The sequence below is a fragment of the Cystoisospora suis genome (assembly GCF_002600585.1).
Source record: "Cystoisospora suis strain Wien I chromosome Unknown contig_701, whole genome shotgun sequence".
NCBI classification, from domain to species: Eukaryota; Apicomplexa; class Conoidasida; order Eucoccidiorida; family Sarcocystidae; genus Cystoisospora; species Cystoisospora suis.
The window spans coordinates 1-16,586 of record NW_027153502.1 but is presented as its reverse complement, the minus strand read 5'-3'; the positions used below and the strand labels follow the sequence as shown (position 1 = coordinate 16,586).

At 43.1% G+C, this 16,586-nt stretch overlaps 2 protein-coding genes across 2 annotated transcripts in view; both read right to left on the bottom strand.

The window, feature by feature from the left end:
• Positions 1 to 7,664, bottom strand: part of CSUI_001743 (inner membrane protein) — a gene marked incomplete at its 3' end in the record, with an annotated part of 13,070 nt that extends 5,406 nt beyond the window's left edge. The window contains exons 1-5 of the mRNA XM_068061948.1: positions 5,603 to 7,664; positions 3,781 to 4,646; positions 2,993 to 3,264; positions 2,063 to 2,125; positions 303 to 437 (exon numbers count right to left, since the gene is read on the bottom strand). Of these exons, the coding sequence (XP_067926069.1) occupies positions 303 to 437; positions 2,063 to 2,125; positions 2,993 to 3,264; positions 3,781 to 4,646; positions 5,603 to 6,450 (2,184 nt within the window). The 5' untranslated portion in view covers positions 6,451 to 7,664. The remainder of the gene's footprint in view (positions 1 to 302; positions 438 to 2,062; positions 2,126 to 2,992; positions 3,265 to 3,780; positions 4,647 to 5,602) is intronic.
• A 1,836-nt stretch (positions 7,665 to 9,500) lies between these two features.
• Positions 9,501 to 16,497, bottom strand: CSUI_001742 (uncharacterized protein). The gene is made up of 8 exons (XM_068061947.1): positions 15,902 to 16,497; positions 14,992 to 15,144; positions 14,392 to 14,453; positions 13,297 to 13,422; positions 12,891 to 13,055; positions 12,344 to 12,483; positions 11,286 to 11,404; positions 9,501 to 10,472 (listed from the first exon to the last, which is right to left on the bottom strand). The coding sequence occupies exons 1-8, from the start codon at positions 16,020 to 16,022 to the stop codon at positions 10,249 to 10,251; spliced, it is 1,110 nt and encodes a 369-aa protein (XP_067926068.1). The 5' UTR covers positions 16,023 to 16,497; the 3' UTR covers positions 9,501 to 10,248.
• Positions 16,498 to 16,586: the final 89 nt, after the last annotated feature.

Below are 16,586 nucleotides of genomic sequence, written 5' to 3'. Positions count from 1 at the left end.
CTTTCTTTCTCTCTTTCTCTCCCCTTCCCTCTCTACAAATGTCTACACACACACTCAGACAAGCACCACCATTATCATCTTTGACGCAGCACAAGTGTCGATCAAAGCTTCTCGCGAGAAAGAATGAAAATCTACCTACTGATGGCCTATACCCACGTGCACTCTTCCGGTGCTGTAATACCTCATGAGCGAAGGAACACATGACGAAGATCACAGTGACTTGCAATGAAGAAACACGAACATCCTCCTCCTTCTCCTCCAGCCTTCACTTCCCCTCTTTCCTCTATCTTATTTTTACTTACCGCATGCAATCCCAATACTTGTCCTTGTAATCCTGCAAGTTCTCGAGCGGCTTCTTCTCGTTCATGAGCTACACGTTCATCTGCTGTAAGAGATTGAGCTCGAAGCTCCGTAGCTACGCGTCGATCGGCATCCTCCTGAAGGTAGCTCCCAGCCAATCACTCACACCAAGTGTATCTAACCCGGATCCTCCTCGAACGGTGCTAAGATACCACACCGAGTTTCTATGTAGATGTCACGGCTGATTAAGATCTTCAAGCGCCAGTCAGATACACATGGCAACATTGAAAAGGAAGACATCTCCATTCTATCAGCAGTCTCGTACACATTTCACCCATCTCTTCAAGAAGCCAACATGGACCACACAAACGTATAGAGCCAAAGAAATGCCTGGGAAGAAAACATCTCAGCTCAAGAGATCCCACAGATCAAAGGAGGAGGAGAGAAGGTTTCGAGATGATCGAATAAAGAAGTAAAATCAGTTCTCTAGGATGTCTTGAAAAGAAGGCCTTCTGTGAAATGTCTTTGTCGCGCCAAAGAGAAAAGAAAATCTTCGATCAAGAGCATGAAAGAAGTTCATCGGAACACCTTCTCCCTCTTCTCCCTCTATTCGGTCACGAAGTGGGAACACCAGGGACCTTCTTCATACATCTATCACGCTAGATCTTGGATTTCTTTCTCTTCTTTCTCGGAGACGATGGTGCCCCTACATTCCAACGCCATGATGTCGAAATGATCTATCTTTCTTTCTCTCACAACGAAAAACGTTTCTAGGGCAATAGGAGTATGAGGAAGACATATCGTGCTCTACGTCTTTCTGTAACGATTGAAAGGCATCCATACTGCCTACGACCACAGCAAACCTGTTGACGGTGGCTAAGTATACAGACGATAGACTTCTCATATATACTCCTTAAGTCCTCCTACCTATCCGCGAGATACACGCATACATCTGTATATATGTATATCTATATGTATCTATGTCTCGATCTCTCTATACATACAAAGGTAAACAAAACGTGAAGATCACAGGATGCGCATGACTATGGAAGCTAAGAACGATCTCTCTTCATGGACGCCTCGCCTCTATCACACGGGAAGCCACAAAAATCGACTTTCGAGAACAGAGGAAGCTGAGTTTCACCTCATACAGAAACAGAAAACCCGTTAAAGAACAAGATCGGCTGACTGAAGAAAGTATATAACTTGTATAGATTGGCAGATGAAAGAGAGATATATGGATACATAGACAGACTAGGGATACACAGACAGACTGAATATAAAAAGAGAGATAGACAGATTAGAGACAGGCGGATAGAAGATACATAGGTATGGAAACGGGTATGACCGTACAGATACAAAAGTAGATAGATAGACAGGTGGATAAACAAAGCATTATACATGTATGTGCATGAACACATACATGTATAGAAAAGACGGAAAACGTCCCAAGGTGACATAAGAGACCTAAAGCCTAGCCTCAACGGAAGAAAGAAACACATCAATGCCTTCCTGTATCAAAACTCGTGCGCTTCTCTTGCCATGATAATGATGGTGAGGACGATCAACCCCTAATCACTTATCGTACATATACATGACACATATGTGTGTATTCTTATACACGCCCCTTCTCACATAGACATACATACATTACATACAGTACATACATGGATACATACGTACATAATACATAAACATACATACATATATAGCAGCCGAAACACATAGGTTCTTATACATCTCTACATTCGTAGCGACTTACTTTGATTTCTTGAGCTTTTTGCAGCACAGATGTCTCCAGCGAAGCTGCCACTCGCTCTCTTTCCTACGCGAGTCATCCCCGCATGCAAAGACATCAGACATGCATACAAACCAACATACGCAAGCCAAGAGACATCGTCAAACAGATGGACCCCACATCCTTCACTAGATCCACTAAGGCTTGTTTCTGCGTTATCATAAAGCTCACATGGATGACAAGATTTAACAACGAAAAGAAGAAGAGAAAAACTTTCTGCTACCGAGAACTCCACAGACTGGCAAAAGATGAAAATGAGAGAGCAGCGAAGTCATAACTAGTATCTTCAACGGCCGAATCGTACCTCTCTGTAAACGTATATATATGGATATATGTGTATTCATATATACAAATGTTGCAGTACCCAAGCAAAACTGATCTTCCTTGGCAGACCGCGCAAGAGGAATCTCCTACTTTTAGAAATGAACGCTTCCGTGGAGGCGTACATACAGTAGAGCTTCTTCGTGATTTGAAGAAGAGAGAAAAGATTTGAAGAAGCTCTTCCACTTATCTGACATTCTTGATTTATGAACCGAGACATCTCTACATAGATGCTGACATCTACATCCTTTCAGTGACTTCATGTGTGTACATATTTGTTACACCAATAGAAGAAGTGAAGAATCAGTACTGTATGATCTCGATGACGTTGTATCTAGAGAAGGAGCACAAGCCCGACAAGATAAAGAGAGTAGAACGCTCTGTCAGTGTCGTCCGATCTTCTTCTACACTTGGCAATAGATTTCTCCGTGTCTCTTCTTTTTCATCCTCTTCTCTTTCTTTTCTTATCATCGGTCCTCATACCTCCGTATTCAAACAAGAGAGACACACTGATAGGAAGGTGGACACGGAAACAACATACAAAGACTGTCTCTTTCTCTCTTTCTTCCTTACTTTCTCTAATTCTGCATGCAATCTCTCATCATACTGTACAAGTAACTTCTCCTTGAGCTGTTGCAAATCTTCCGCCCGACGGATGGCGTCATACTTCCTACTAGTAGCTAGCTGGGACACAAGGTCATATAGTCTTTGGCGGATCTCAGGAAGAGTTAGATGCTCAGAAAACTCTCTCTCTGCTTCAACCATTTCTTCAGCGCTTGGTAGGAAAGAAGAGACAGCAGCCGCAGGGGATGACGAGAAGAGCGCCGCCGCATGTGGGGAAGAATCTGAGGGGATCAAGATAGTTGGAAAAAGGAGAGACAGAAAGAAAGAGACAGAAAAAGAACGATGCAAAGAGATGCTTGATAAATCGGAAGCGGTGGTGCTGGTGGTCAGACAGCTAGCTGGACTCTGTGTACATGTCTGGCTCTTTGCAAGGATAGGAAGTATGCCGGGGGAAAGCAAGAGACGCTATAAGGGGAGGATGTTGAAGTAGAAGCTAAGCGAGGGATGAAGTGGTTTCTAGTAAACCCACAATCGGCTATGAAGAAAAGGCTGTCTGAGATAGTGTCATTTAAATCATGCCGCTACAACCGTTAATAGAACTGTTGTTTGTTTTTTTGTCTAGTGTACGTACACCGCACGAACAGCATCAGTTCCATCCTCAGAGCCTAGCTGTGGAGTTGGGTCTCCGACATCAGCGGGTCCCGGAGATTGCCGTGGATCGCCAGTCGCCAGACCAGATGAACACTATAGGAGACAAGAATACTTCGCCTCCAGGAAAACTCACACGTTGCACATACCTCCAGTTTCTTGGTCATGTCCTTTCCTTTCTTCTTCATCCTTTTCTCGTCGTCTTTCTTCCTCGCATTGTTTCTTATCAACATTGTTCCCGTCACCAGAAGACTGAAGATCACCTTGATGTTTGTCTCCTTCTTTCATTCTATCCTTCTTCACCATCTTCTCCAGTTGTTTCCCTTCAAGAAACCCTAGAATGCGTTTCTGCGCATCAGATAATCTACTGAAGAGACCCAAAAGGATCTCCATCTGAAGCTTCTCATGTTCTAGAGCAAGTCTCTCTTGAACTTCTTTATCATGGTGTTCTCTCTGTTCTTGTTCTTCTTCTTCTTCCTTATCGTTCTTCCTTGATCCTCTCTTCTTCTCTTCATCTTCTTGCCTAGTGCGATTCACACTCTTCCCGGACGTCAAAGATCTGTCCTTCTCTCCTGCCTTATTCTCCGATGTCTGGTTGGAATCGTTGCTGTCGTCATCCACAGAAGACGATAGAGAAGAGGAAGACGTAGAGGAACCAGGCTTAAGAAGCTTATTGTGCTTAACAGTCATATCTGATGTAGATGAAGGTGTTGACGACATGTGGAGAACAGAAGATGAGGGAGAATTTTCGCTGTTTCCCGAACCTGCTGCTGCAGACGTCTTTAATTCGCGATTTGTTCTAGAAAGAGGGATAGAAGGTGGAAGGACAGGAGACGTAGTGAGAGAGGGAGAGGAAGAAGAAGAAGGAGCATGAGGAGGAGGTAAAGATGCACTAGTAGCTTGAGGAATAGTGACGAGAGGAGTCGGGGTGACAGCTGGAATTCCTAAGCTTAATCTTAAATCTCGAAGATACGGAAACACGTTCACCTCACAGAACTTTGCTAGCTCAGGTTGTCTGTAACAAAACATCGCCATGGCAGCATGGTGTACCTACACTCTACTCTGTGTATCTCCATCTCGTTCTTTTCCAAGTCAAATCAGTATCAACATGCATGTACGCACATGTATGCATGCATAGGGGAGATAAGGTAACTCAGTTCTTCTCTTGAAGAGAAGAAGCGTAGATATGTTTGATGGCTACTCATGTATATGTAGAGGTGTGGAGTGTTTGAGTGTACATACACCCAGAAAAGTCTTTTCGAGACGTCTCCGGCTGATACGTGTGTACATGCGCTGGCAGAGCGAAGTTGCAGTGGTCCCAACCCGCTCAGTACTATGGACTTGGAGTGTATATACACTGCACGAGAGGGTAGACAGAGTGTATGGACACCTGCTAGTAAAATGGATGCTCTATCATCTCAGCTCTCAGCACGACAACTGTTCGGTGAAAACTTTCTCAACAACCGAGAAACACAAGAAAACTATGTGATGACGTCTTCTTCTCTCTTCAACTTTACTATTCTTCCCCCCGGTAAGATATAACTCACAGAAAGGGACAACGTGCTTCCGAACATGTATCTGCGCACATATAGATACATGTATATGCATGCATGTAGTTAGATACATAGACATATACATATATAGATATATACCTAGAGAATGGATACACTCATGTTTTCCTTTCCAAGCGTGTATGGATCGACAGATGAAGAGACTCTTCGTTAGAGAGATACGTGAGCTACGGGAGGAGGTAAGAAAAGCGAGGGCATCCCCCACAGATATATACCAGTCCTTCCGTGTATGTGTATGAGTGAACTCTCTCTCCCGATGTAAAAAGTCGGAGCCTCGATGTCTGTCTCAACGATGACACGACTCCTCTACAAACAGCCAGTTGAAAGATATCCCGAGTGAATTAGAAAGAAAGAGAGAAAAAGATCTATCTCCAAACATTCTATTTGAGTTGAGCTTTACCTGGCAGCAAGTAACTGTTTGAGATGGTCGTTCGTATCGACAGCGATGCCCACAGCAAGAACACTCGATCCAAGTAGAATAACTCCCAAGAGGCATTTCTTGAAGAAACTTTTCTTCTTTCCCTTCTTCTTCACAACATTCTCTGAAGTGATCCTCGTTGAACTTGTTCCTCTGTCTACCGTAGCTGGCGGTGTCTCTTTCGGGCTAACAACGTCAGTGTCCTTTCGCTGAGGTGTACGTACACTGCCGGAAAGCCTCGGGTGAGATGTGTGTAGCCATCTTGTGGCTCCTGGATGCTGCCTTGGAGAAGAAGAATGAAAGAAGAGAAGGAAGGTGGTGTTACTTCTGATGTCTGCAGAATTTGTTATATTAGGATAGAGGGATGTTGTAGTCACATCTTTCAAGCAAGTAAGCACCGGTTGCTGAGAGAGATAAGAGGAGGTGATATGTTTTCCCTCTCGGAGAAAAGAAGAAGGAGTTCGAATTCTCCGGTAAGTATATACGATCTCAGGTAGAGAAGAAGCTTGTGGAGGTAAGAGCTTGTTCTTCTCGATGGGTTGAAGATTGCACAGAGAACAAAGCGAAGAAAGTGAAGCTGTTTTGAACGGAGAAGAAAGAGAAGGGAGCGCAATGTGCGACGACAAAGAAGATGAAGAAGGAGAAGAAGAAGGAGAAGAGACGCAATGCCCCCGAGAAGAGGAATGTGAATGATGAGAGAGACGGCGGCGAGCCAAGAGATGATTATGAAGGGGTCTTGTATAAGAAGTGGAGTGACTGGATCTCAGCATTGAAGAAGACAGAGAGAAAGAAGAAAAACAACAGGCGACGGGAGATGATGACGGTGACATGGCTAGAACGAGACAAGAAAGAAAGAAGGAAAAAAAGAGAAAGAATACAAAGAGAACACGATGAGGACGTCTTCTTTGGAGAAAGTCTCGGGGCTATCTGCAGGCGTTAGACACTCCTCCCTTAAGAGAATATTGAGGACAGAGACGGGGAGAAGGCAGAAGCCCCAGTCACAAGAAGCGAAGAACGGGAGAAGGAAGAGTTAGACGGACGGGAGAAGAGGAAGATAGAGGAGCACTGAAGAACAGACAGATAGTGCGAGGATTCATAGACGGGTGAAAAGAATGGTATTTCGTGCAATACTAAGAAAGGGCTAAATAGGAGAGAAAAGAGAAGAGAGCTCGAGATGATTGCAGACTTGAGAGAGAGAGAGAAAGATAACGACGGGGCAAAGAAGGAATGTAAGTTGATCTTTCGGTGCTTTTCTCCTAGACCATCCACTACCCCAAATAGGCTTCTTCTGTAATCTCCTGAGATCCTTCTTTGAAGCGCGAATAGAAGAAGAGCTCCCGTTCACTAGCAGGAACTTTCTCGTCCACGATACTCCTGTAAGAGATTGAGCGAGTAGGTGAACTTTCAAACCTTCCTGTGGAAACCAAGGTAAAGAAAAGAGCATGCTCTTCCCTCCGAGGCACACTCCGAGGGTGTTTATCCCGTGGATTGCTTGTAGAAGGAGAGGGTTTTGGCAAAGGGACTCTTTGCCGACTGTGCGCATGCGAGGTCTGCTTTCGCTTGTTGGTGAGTTGAGTAGGAAGAACAGACCTGGACCCACAGTCTGGCTACGAGAGAAAGACACACTCTAACAAGGGAAGACTTCAAATGGTATTTCTCGGACGTTGAGAAGTGAGACTTTCACGGGATTTGTGAACGACCACGGAAAACGACTGATCAGAACAAAGATCGCGACGACTTGAATCTCTTCGTCTGTCTCCGGTTTCTAAAGCAGACAAGCCAGGCCTTGCTTACTTATCATAACGAAAAAGAAAGAGATTGAAGAAGAAAGATCCTGCCGGGACAGTCTTCTGTGAGCTCGTTCCCTGCTGGCCGTACAGCTCGTCAGGCACTGATGAGAGAAGGACGTCCCTACACACAGTAGAGGATCTCCTCCCTCTGTATAAACAGCAATGATCTCCCGTTTAGTTCTTTTTCAAATAGAGTTCATAGGGAATGATGTCAAGGCTCAAAAATCTCACATGTCAACCAGCCTGAACAGAGGGATCGAAGCAAACGATACAGTTTGCAGACAAATTCTATTACGACGCATGCGCATGTCTGTCCATCTGTCTGTCTTCTCTTCGTTCACAAACAGCGTACGGAAGGAACATGTCCTGGTGTCTGGATGGGATGATTCGATCCAACCAGAAGCCGCTTATAGAGAAATCGACAGACGTCACTAACTTAGTTCACTGGAGAATGCGTAGGGGGCCGCGGTGGTTCCATAGTTGGCGGTAATACCTGTCATCCGCGATGGCTCTCTTCAAACAAAAGAGTTTATGCCGTATGTTCTAGTATACGCTAGTACGTTCCTCCTCCTCTATTACGGCGTGCAAGTATTTCTACCATTACTGACACTGCGGAAGTGGTCTCTATTACAGCTGTCAGGAGAAGTGCTGGTGTTCATTGCTGATCCGGCTAGGTACAACAGCCCCTCTTGAGTTTACACTCTCAGTACAACAAGAAGTACTATCAGTCCTACTGCTGCAACACATGACACGACAGCTACTACGGACTATTGATACTAGTTGCTAGTTGCTACTGCGACTATCCATGAGTCTACAGTGTAGTGCTAATATTTCAACTAAACACAGATACCGGTATGACAATTATCATTGATTTTACTAGAGCCAGTAGCAACAACGACGACAAACTCGTAGTTTACCCAGTAAAGTCAGGTTGACGATCACTAACCATATAAAGATACGGATGATCACAAGTTGGTTCGGCTATCTCTGTCGAACCATCTGTCAGTGTAATTCGCGTAGGTGCTATTCATCATCCTAACGCTGGGGAATCTTGCCGACTAGTACGGTCGCCCTTCATAACGAATTGTGGAGGAAGGCCTCGGGCAACTTTGACTTTCCTCTTCATGTTTCTTTTCCTTTTGAAACAGCACAGTCACGTTTCTTTCGCTGTTTGTCTTTCTCTGGTGTCTGAACTCGTCGTCGAGCTTCTCTTCGGTGGTTCTCTTAGCAAATTTATCCACAAAGGAAACAAAAAAATTCTGTGGTGTGGGATAGGTGTGTTGAAAAGTCTCTGTACATCTCATAACAAAAGCATCGACGCTATTGATAGTAAGGATGATGGAGCTAACGCTTTCTAGGATACTAGACGTCACTGATCGATCGGCCAGAAGGGTTGTGTGCTTGCGTGTCTGTCTTCTGGTGTTTCTCATGAATCATCTTTCTTTGTCCGATCACTACGGAAAAAAGAGGACAGCAGCAATCGGTTCTCAAAGATTTCTCTTCAAGGTTATCAGCCCTCAGTGACAGTCGGGGTGTACACATATGTGAAAGCTTTCGATGTTTTCTTTCTGGATGATAAGGTGGTGATTCTAGAGTAGACGTGAGTAGTTCACCGAATGTGCGACATCTGTCGCTGTTTGTCCCACGATCACAATAAAGAGTGAGTCCTTACATCCTAAAAGCGAAATCCGAGATGCCGGGGATGGTTTCCCTACTCGAGATACTACGCGGTATGACTTGGATAGTCATAGGAGGGAGGCCCCTACAAAAAAGGTGAAAACTGTCTAGATTTCTTCTGAGCATGTCATGCATTGCCTGGCAATAGGAGGTTTCTGGCTTTCTCATTGCACGCAAGCAGAGGAGTTTATTCTATTCCTTTCACTCTGCTCTCTGAAGCACCAGAACCACGGCAGCGAGCGACACAACGGCGTGTCTTCCGTTGTTTGGCTTTCTCTCATTTCTCAACTCATCAAGCTTCTCTTTACTGTTCGAGTTCGCGCCATGTAATGGAACAATAGCCTTGGTAAATACATCGATCTTCAGGTTTCCTCTTCTTGGTTTGTCTGTGGATCTTGATGCCTTCCCACTTGCAGGCTACTAGAAGGCTGAAAATCGTTCCATGGAAAACTCATACAGACAACGAACGTGAAGACAGAATACACCTTCTCCGTGTATAAGCCTAGCTATCTTACTATCACTCAGCATCTGTATTTATCCGTTTGCATACGCGTGTCCATCTCTTTATCTATCCATTGATCTATGAAACCCCCCACCCCAGTGATGGAGAAAAGTGAACTAAGAAGGAAGTAAAGGAAGAAAAGAAAAACGGAAAAACTCCATCAAGTGCAGATGCGCTCTCAACCGATCATCAAAGAGAGACAGATAAAGGAAGAGAAGAAGAAGAAGAAGAAGAAGAAAAGAAGATGCACATACATCCAGTAAAGTCAAGCCATCCGCTCTGTTTTCGTCTTCTTCTACTACGTTTAGAGGAGGTTACGAATTAGGCTGCGGCTGTTAGAGAAGTTTTAGCTCAGCTCTTGTCTTTTTCTTCCTTTATCTCAACCCTCGATTTGTTTGCAATCTTACCCTATACAACATTGTGGAGAGAGAATGAAAGCAAGAAGGATAGAAGTCTCTCTCATCTTCTTCATCCTCCTCTTCTGCCTCGTCGAGACAAGAGAGCTTCTCCTGCTCTTACTACTACGACTCCTACAAAAGAGATTGTAACTAATAACGTTACTGCCTCCAACCAACTAAAGAGTGAGAATGAGGAACCTCGCTCATTCAAATAGAAACAGGATCTCTTGTCCACTGATAAGAGACACCTTTTCTTCTTCTTTACTGATCGATAGGCTCATGGAACTGAAGGCTTTTGATATAATAGAGGGTCTGTAAATCTTCATTTGTTAAGCTTTCCATGTTCTTGAGCTTCTTCAGAAACTCTTCTGCTTCTTCTTTGTCACTTATGGCGATATCTGCCATGAGGCGAAACTTCTCATTCAAAATCTTCTCGAGATTCGCCTCTGCATTTGATGCATGCCCCGTAGGAAACATAATAAAGCCTGAAAAAGACACAAAGGTAGATAGAATATAGATAGAAAAATAGAGGTAAGAAAGAGCAAAAGATAGATAGATAGATAGAAAGAGAGAAAGAGTTTTGCAGACGCATGCATCGCTTCAATGAGAATCTTAAGACCTGCGCTCCTCACTTTTATCTCGGACATACCCCGAAACCAAAAGTATCGACACCTATGGAAATACATGGATGAAAGATAGACACATTACAATGGATAGATCGACTGAAGATAGATGGTAGGATTAAAAGTAGATAAAGAGATAAAGAGATATAAGTACATCATTAGATAGATCGAAGAGAGATGGGCTAGATTGACATATAGATAACAGTAGATCAAGAATACATCAAAGACAGACTGATAGGTGGAGTGTATACGGCTAGATAGATAGTCTCTGCTCGTTGATCCATTCATCTCTCTTTACCTCCCGATTGGCTTAACCACCAAACAGCCGCGAGGCGCGAGCCAGAAGCGGCTTGTGTTCTATTCTCTCGATACACGATAGATAAGAATGAAATCCTATCAAATAGAAAAGAAAAAGACCAGATAAAAACTACAGATATCTGCATGCTATTGTCAAGTCTTCCTCCACGAAGAGAAAGAGCAGTTTTGTTTCTCCCTTCTTCTTTCTCTCGCGGTAGACTCCTGCTTTCTTTCTCTCTGTCTTGGACTTCACTCCTTCTTCCTCTCTTCCCGTTCTTTCTCTCTTTCTGTCTTTTTTTCCTCCTTATTTCTCTCTTCTGTTCCATTCATCGACTGACTCTATCTATCTCGTCCCTCCTTTCTTCTTCAACTACCTACCGCTGTCATAGATTCGCCCGTTAGCCATTTCGATGGTAACACTCGTTGGAACCCCCTCAGGGTATTTCTCATCGTACTCCTCTCCCCCATGCTCGAAGCTTGTCTTCTCCATCAGTTTTCTAAATTACCACAGAAGTAAAGAAAAGACGAAAGAAACAACAGAAGAAGAAAAGGAAGAGATACATCCCCAGAAAAAAGAACGAAAGATGAGGCAAAGGAAAGAAAGAAAAAGAGATCATTCTATTGTATTCCGTAGAAGTCAGTTGCTCAAAGAACCTTGGGAGTGTCTGTGTTTTCTTGAGCCATCTAGTGCATGCGTGCATACAAGCTCCGGGAAAGAATTCAAGAGGGGGGGGGATGTCATTCTCAGTGTGGGGTGTCATCTATATCTCATGACAAACTTTCTTAGAGAAGGGGAAGCGAAGAAAAAGAAGAATAGTTGGGGAGAGACGCAGACTAATGATGATGATGATAATAGGGACGAATGAGATAGAGAAGGTAAAAAAACTATATACGGAGTAGAAAAGACGAATGATACACAAAGGGAGAGAGAAAAAGAGATAGAGAGACAGAGAGAGAGAACAAAGATAGACAGATAGAATCAAAATAGATAAGTAGATCGATAGATTAGAAATAGATAGATAGATAGATTAGAAATAGATAGATAGATAGAAAGATCGTAGAATGAGGGGATCATGCATCAGTATTGAGGTCTTCAACCATAATCTCCTCTGAATGATAAGTATGAGACAACAAGCCATTCGAACTCCAAGAGCGTTGAACGAAAGAAAGAAAGAAAGAAGGAAAGAGACACCAATACACCGACATCATCATCTATGAGCGAAGTAACTCGCCCTCGAAAGAAGCAAAGGAAAGCCTCGACTCCGTCTATCTTTATCTTTAATCTATCTATTCCCCTCCCGACAGACGGCTGAGAAGGCAGAAGAGCAGTAAGTTACCTCAAGTAAGAGAGAGGAACCCAGACATCCTTGGCATATACAACGTGATATAAACAGAAGAAGAGGAGGAGATATTTCTCTTCTTTCTTTCATTCTTACCTCGTTAATTCATTGAAGATTGATTGATGACTATAATCGTACGGAGTTAACATGAGATGACTCCAGACCTCATTCAGATCATTTGGTAAAGGCTCTCTTCTCTCTATAGCTTTCCTTAATAGCGTAGACACGATATACACCTGACAGTTAATACATACAAAGACACATATAAGCATATGCATAAACACAGGTATCTATTGATCTACTCCTACATATGTAGATAAATATCCAGTTGGGCAAGATACATATAGTTATAGAGTGACAGATACATCTGTTTGTCAGATGAGGTGAATCCAGGAAAGAGAAACACAAATAAATATATACGCATGCAGATTCATACATAGAGAGAGGTACTTTCATATAGAGACATCGCCACCAGGAGAGAGAGAAAAATGTCTAGATAAACAGGTAGATATGCCTGACAAAAGAAGAAAAAGAAGAAAGAGCTCTACGTGAGAGAGAGAGGTATCAGCGGAGAAGGAGAAAAGAACAACCGCAACAAAGAGAAGACGAAGAGAGAGAAAAGAAGAAAGAAGAAGCTCCTCACCATGGAATGATCTGCAGACTGACGTGTATGAGGGTCCCGTTTTGCGGGATCTCCTATGATACTAAAGGCAGGCTCATAGGCCTTAACGACAATCTCTTTGATGTCCTCACGAGCAGCAGGAGATGTATAGATCTCTGGATTCTTCATGAGAAGACGTAGAATACCCTGAACGATAGAAAAAGAGAAGCAAAAAGAAGAAGAGAAATGAATGGAGAATACGCTAAGATGAGACGTGACCACTCGTTCTCAAAAAAGAGAAACGAAGAGATGAAGCAAGAAGAAGATGAGAGATCACTTGATAGAAGACAATATATAGTTACAAAACATAGATCGATGAAAGCGAGAAAGAAAGTAAGAAAGAAGGAAAGAGAGAAGAAAGAAAGTAAGTTGTTGCTTTTCTTTTTACCTCTATAGCTCCAGCAGATTGGTGTTCATATAGGCCTAGTTTGAAATGCATATGGGAGACAGCGAAGTCGTCCCCTGAATGGCTTAGGATCAAATCAAACGGAGAGTCTCCACCTGTCTTCACATTCTACCACAGAAACGCAAACAAAGAAAGAGTGAGGAGAGTGAGAAAGAAAGAGAAAAAGTGGGAATGAAGGAAAGAAAGAAAGGGGGATATTCGTCTTTCATGAAAGGAACATTTTCTCTCTCTCTCTCTAAGAAGAGAAGAAGAGAAAACCTTCAGTTTTGCATGCACTGATGCATTCTCTCTTGTCGTGCTTCTCTTTTCTTAGAGATGAGACGAGCATAACGTGAGGGTTACAGTGAAGACACTTCACCTCTCTCTCTTTCTCTATTTGACGCGAGAATCAATTGTCCCCGCGTGAAGAATAGATATGTCGATTGTCTATGGATGTTCTACCTTACAATGCTGACGCGACACAGAGAGACACACATATAGAAAGAAATGAAGAGAGAGGGAGACACAGAGGGAGAAGACATATGTACGTCTATACACGCATGCACATATCCCTGAACGGAGAGAGACACGAACAAATCCACCTGTCTATGTCTATCTATCTATCTATCTATCAATGTATCTGTGGAAATGTACGGACCTTTCTCCCGTCTTTCAGTCTCAACATTGGTCCGCAGAGACGACTGCAATATGTACGGAAGTTTCGAGAGAAAACGAAGAGGATAGAGAGAGAGGAGAACTTGGAAAGATCACAAAGGAGATGCAAGAAAGACTGGATGATCTCCTCATTATAGAAAAAGAAAAGCAGACAAACACATCCATCATTTGAGAAAGCACACACATCAAATCAACACACAGACAGGCATAGGCGCGCATAACAACATATACATGCGTGGCGTATGTATAGACATATATCCATATATATATCTATATATATACACGTATATAGATGAGTGCGACTATACAAGGATGGCATCAAGAATCCTGACTGGAAGACAAAAGAAGTGTGAAGATTGCCCCTGCTATGTGAATGATGGAGAGACGTTTTGAGAGAAGTTGAGAGCGAGGTCTCTTACTTACCCATCGGAAAGGAGAATCAGGATTTCTGAAGATATCGCGGGGGCCCAAGAAGCCTTTCATAGCTATGTGTATGTACACCAGAAACAACCGGAGACATCATCATTATCATCACAGAGATACACACACAAACGGAAAGCGCATTCTCACACGTCAGGATTATCCTTCTACAGTTTCCTATCCATCTATTCATTCATTCTCTTGTGCATCACTTTCGACTGGAGAGGAAGAAAAACACGAACAAGAGAGGTGAAAAGATCCCTAGGATTCTTCTTCTGTCACACACGCATCATGTACTTCCCCAGAAAACAAATGTCCCTCTTACATGAAACTGAAGTGTACATACACGCAGATACTTTGTATGAACTCCACATATCCAAGTGAGTCTATCTCCAAGTCAAGAGGTGCAGCTCATATTTACACGCCGCATATCAACTTACGTACACACACATCCATAGGCATTCATACATACACGTATATATATAGACATATATACACACTCATCCATACATAAACATACATATACTTACATCCACATGCATGCAAGCATACGCAATCACACATACATATTCATAAATGTACATATATATGTAAGTTTGGTACCTCGTTTGATGCTGAGAATAGCAGCCTCAGTAGACAGAGCGGCAGAAGATCCCTTCGAGTCACTTAGCTGTTTGCCTGCTCGTATAGATCTCCAGGGAGTATAGTGACTCACAACCATTCCAATAGCCGATTCGATCATCTCTGCTGATGCGCCTGCAAAGTCACGTAGACACAGGAACTCGGTAGACCCTTCTTTTTCTTCCTCCCCCCCTCTTTCTTTCTCTAGATAGATAGACAGACAGACAGACGTTGTGCGTGTGGTTTGCAAGAAGATATCTCTGAACATCTTCTTTCTCTCAAAAAGCTTCGTGTCTCCCCCCCTCTTCATCTCTCTTGTAGACCACGATGCCGGAAGTGAGACATGTTTCGATGTACAGATGGACAGGTAGATGTATATTCTCGAGGAGAGATGATCTATATGAATATCTGTAGGTATATACGTAAAGAAGTACATGCCGATCGATATACGTGCGTGCACACCTGAAACAAAACAGATCTCTCATGTATAGACACGTATGCTTCAATCACGGAGGACCACAATACACTCAACATGTATGGATATGTATAGATATAGATAGATGGATATCGGCATACACACGTAGAGAAGTATACATGTATGTATACATAACTATCCACCTCCATGAATGTATATCGGTACAGAAATATTCATACATGTACAGAGATACACACAAATACATGTATGAGGGTCTTGTACCGACAACGTGTGGACGGTCGTTCAATGGGAGACCTTTCTACGACAGGAGAAGAGTTTCTGACAAACGCTGTCCCCCTAACAGAAGAGGAAGAGAATGTCCCTGACTAGCTGAAAAGAGAGGTCAAGAGATGTGTGTATTTTTTCTCCTTTTTCTTCTTTCCTTGTTCTCCGCCTTTCTATTCTTTTCTTGTCTACCCGTCAGGGCTCCATATACAGCAGCAGAGGCGATAGCACCATAGAGAACATGATCAATCCGATATGTCTTGAGGCTGAAGACCTCTGCCAATCTCCCACGGATTTCATCCAAACAGATCATCGCTCTCAATGCTTTTCTGAGAGAAGAACAAGAAAGAGAAAGAAGAAGAAGAAAGAGAATGGCAGATAAGAAAGACACGACCAGAAAGCAGAAGAAGTGAGAGATACACAAGAAAGATATCAAAGTAAAGATGTGTACTGTATGGAGCAGGAGGCTACATGAGAATGTAGTGATTGAATCGGGAGAGTAACTGTTATACCTCGACGGCAAGAGAGAGAGAGAGATAAGAGAGATGCATGCATTCAAAGAAGTCTAGTTCTGCCTCGATTTCTATCTCTCTCTTTCTTTCTCTTTTCCTATTGTCTCTGAGGTCTGTGTAGCTCGGATAAAAGTCATACACAGAGGGCGAAGAATCAGAGTGAGAGAGAAGAAAGAAGAGAGAAGAAAAGGCTCCTTCACTAAAACTGGGCCTGCAACTCATTCCTTTCTTCAGGCGAGACCACGGAAACTTACAATAGAAAGGCGCTACTCTTCCTATAACAGTGGTGAGGAGGTACATAGACAAGAGATAGATAGATAGATAGATAGATTAAAGATAGATAGGAACACATAGACGACAAAGAC

What these genes read in the sequence shown, in the direction of transcription:
- CSUI_001742 (XM_068061947.1), bottom strand. Translation starts at nt 16,022, where the DNA reads ATGATCTGTTTGGATGAAATCCGTGGGAGATTGGCAGAGGTCTTCAGC. An exon ending in AGTCTGCAGATCATTCCATG is followed by an intron (nt 12,484 to 12,890) that starts GTGAGGAGCTTC and finishes ATTAACTGTCAG; the next exon opens with GTGTATATCGTGTCTACGCT. An exon ending in ATCTTCAATGAATTAACGAG is followed by an intron (nt 11,405 to 12,343) that starts GTAAGAATGAAA and finishes GTGGTAATTTAG; the next exon opens with AAAACTGATGGAGAAGACAA.